This window comes from Engraulis encrasicolus, chromosome 22 (genome assembly GCF_034702125.1).
Source record: "Engraulis encrasicolus isolate BLACKSEA-1 chromosome 22, IST_EnEncr_1.0, whole genome shotgun sequence".
NCBI classification, from domain to species: domain Eukaryota; kingdom Metazoa; phylum Chordata; class Actinopteri; order Clupeiformes; family Engraulidae; genus Engraulis; species Engraulis encrasicolus.
The window spans coordinates 30,651,864-30,654,363 of record NC_085878.1 but is presented as its reverse complement, the minus strand read 5'-3'; the positions used below and the strand labels follow the sequence as shown (position 1 = coordinate 30,654,363).

General features: G+C 49.4%; 1 protein-coding gene across 2 annotated transcripts in view; it reads left to right on the top strand.

The window, feature by feature from the left end:
• The window catches only part of mpped2a (metallophosphoesterase domain containing 2a), a 102,097-nt gene that overhangs the window by 21,634 nt on the left and 77,963 nt on the right, over positions 1-2,500 (top strand). For both annotated transcript variants that reach the window (XM_063188965.1, XM_063188966.1), the window contains exon 3: positions 2,237-2,418. In XM_063188965.1, coding sequence (XP_063045035.1) covers positions 2,237-2,418 — 182 coding nt within the window. The remainder of the gene's footprint in view (positions 1-2,236; positions 2,419-2,500) is intronic.

Below are 2,500 nucleotides of genomic sequence, written 5' to 3'. Positions count from 1 at the left end.
TCCGGCTGTCATCACAGAGCAGTCATTTTGCCCAGTGCAGGTGGCCCATTTCAGATGGTGCCTCCGCCACTCCCCTTACTCACCACCTCACCCCCACCCCACCCGACCCGATGCCCGCTTCCCCATCCCTCCTCCGCTCCATGGGCTTTTTGGCCCTCTTTGCCTCCCGTCCCCTCCACAGCTCTCTTTGTGTGCGTCTGAACTTCATACCCGTCATTTACTTGTCCGCCCATACAGTCTTACACACGCACGCACGCACGCACGCACGCACGCACGCACACACACACACACACACACACACACACGCACACATTGATGGCAAATCATTTTTCTTTTTCTGTGTGTGTGTGTGTGTGTACCCATGTGGCACTCACCATTCAACCACATTTTGTAGGCACTGTGCAAAAGCGAAATGGACAAAAATAAAAGAAAGCCAAGTTAAAAAAAAAAAAAAAAGCATCCCAAATTGGTGGTCCGTAATGGCAATCTCCTGTATTTTGCCATCATGTATGATTTCGGTGAGTGCTTTTGCCAAACCCCCATCTCTCCCTCCTATCCTGTCCTCCCCTCCCCCGTCCTCTCGTCTGTCTCCTTTTGTATGTGCAACTGCTTATCAGAGAGGGTAATGGCCATGATGTGTGTGCAGAAGAGAGGAGAGGAGCGGTGCGGTGCTTTTTTTGCGTGGCGTAGGCACTAGGCAGACTCCCGTTTCGCTACATCTCAGCCCGCCCTCTCCTCTCTTTGTCAGGCGGAAGACGCGAGTGTTAATTAGCGGGGGCCGGGGCCCCATGTAGACTGACATCCCCTCTTAGTAATGAAATAATGGCCACCGTGGAAAGTGCTGCTCATTGCACATCGCTGACTTCAATTACAGCCAAGATCTCGCCTGCTCTCTCTTCTCCTCTCCTCTCCTCTCTTCTCCTCTCCTCTCCTCTCCTTTCCTCTCCCTCTCCTCTCCTCTCCGCTGGCTGTCTGCTCTCTACTCTGACTCTCTCTCTCTCTCTCTCTCTGTCTGTCTTTCTTGGTCTTTTGCCTCTCACACACTTGTGCGTTCTCTCTCTCTGATTTTCAGTCTTCCTTTCTTCTGTCCCTGTCTTTATTTCTGCCTTTTGCTTTCAGATGAAACTTTTTTTCCCCTTTCTAACGCAGTCCCCCAGCCAGTCAGCCAGCCAGCCACACCCCCACCCGACTCCCGTCACGTGCTACATTTGTCAGAAAAATAATAATACAAAGAAAAATAAAATAAAATGGTGTCCAGATGAAACAAGCACATTTTCAAATGTGAAGTCCAGAGCTACTGATGGCTGCGGGTCTGGCATTTTTGCATTTCGCATTTGTGCTGAGCAACTAGACTAAGTGCTGTTCTCTTACCCTAGCTGGTCGGAGTAGATTTATTACTTTCTCTTCCCTTTTTTCTTCCCTGTTCTCTTTCTGCTCCTGAATAAAAATGTCTCTCTTGAGTGCTGATGTCCAGTGTGTAGGTTTGCATTTTAGGAGTCGCCTGGCAAAGAGATGGCAATTACTCCGTCTAGACACCGTCTACGTGATCTTTTAGATGTGAAGTCAAATATACATATACATTGACCTCTGAAGTTTCTTAGAATGTGTCACCGGCCTGCGTAGAAAAACATCACTAATGCCGGCAGCCTGCATAGAAAAACATCACCAATGCCACCATGTCTGGGTTGAAGTTGTGTTCAATAAAAGTGTATCGTTCTCCTAAGGGGAGACGTATGCAAGACGGGAGAGCTGAAGGTTGAGCTCAGATATAATTTGGGATTAGGCTAAAAGGAGGGGGGCTGTTTCACAGCAGTGTTCAATTTAGGCTAATCCAACCCGAGCGCAATTTAATATGTCAAAACATTCACACGTCCCGTCTCCCCCCCCCCTCCAATTTTTCTCAATTTTCTGTGTCAGTCTCAAACTTTTTTCCCCCTTTACAGAAAATAAACTTTTCTTTTATGTGAAGGTAGTGTTCATGGGGTCGAGTTATTTGACATAAGACCAAAAAAATCTTTTGTGGAACAATATGTTTCCTCCAGGGCGTCCTCTCCCTCTCTCTCTCTCTCTTTCTCTCTCTCTCTCCCACTGTTGACCCCATCCTGCACGACACCTGTACGAAACCTGAACTGTTTGAATTAATGTTCTAATACATCATTCTCTCTCTCCCTCCCTCCCCTTCTTCTCTCTCTCTCTCTCCCTCCCTTCTTCTCTCTCCTCCCTCCTCCTCTCCCAGGGTGGATCCCATCCCGTACGACACCCCCAAGCCGTCTGGCCACACGCGCTTCGTCTGCGTGTCGGACACGCACTCGCGGACAGATGGCATCCAGATGCCGTACGGCGACGTCTTGCTGCACACGGGCGACTTCACCGAGCTCGGCCTCCCCTCCGAGGTCAAGAAGTTTAACGACTGGCTAGGTAACGCAACGCAACATAGGCCACCGCCTGGCTGGTGTGTGTGTGTGTGTGTGTGTGTGTGTGTGTGTGTGTGTGTGTGTGT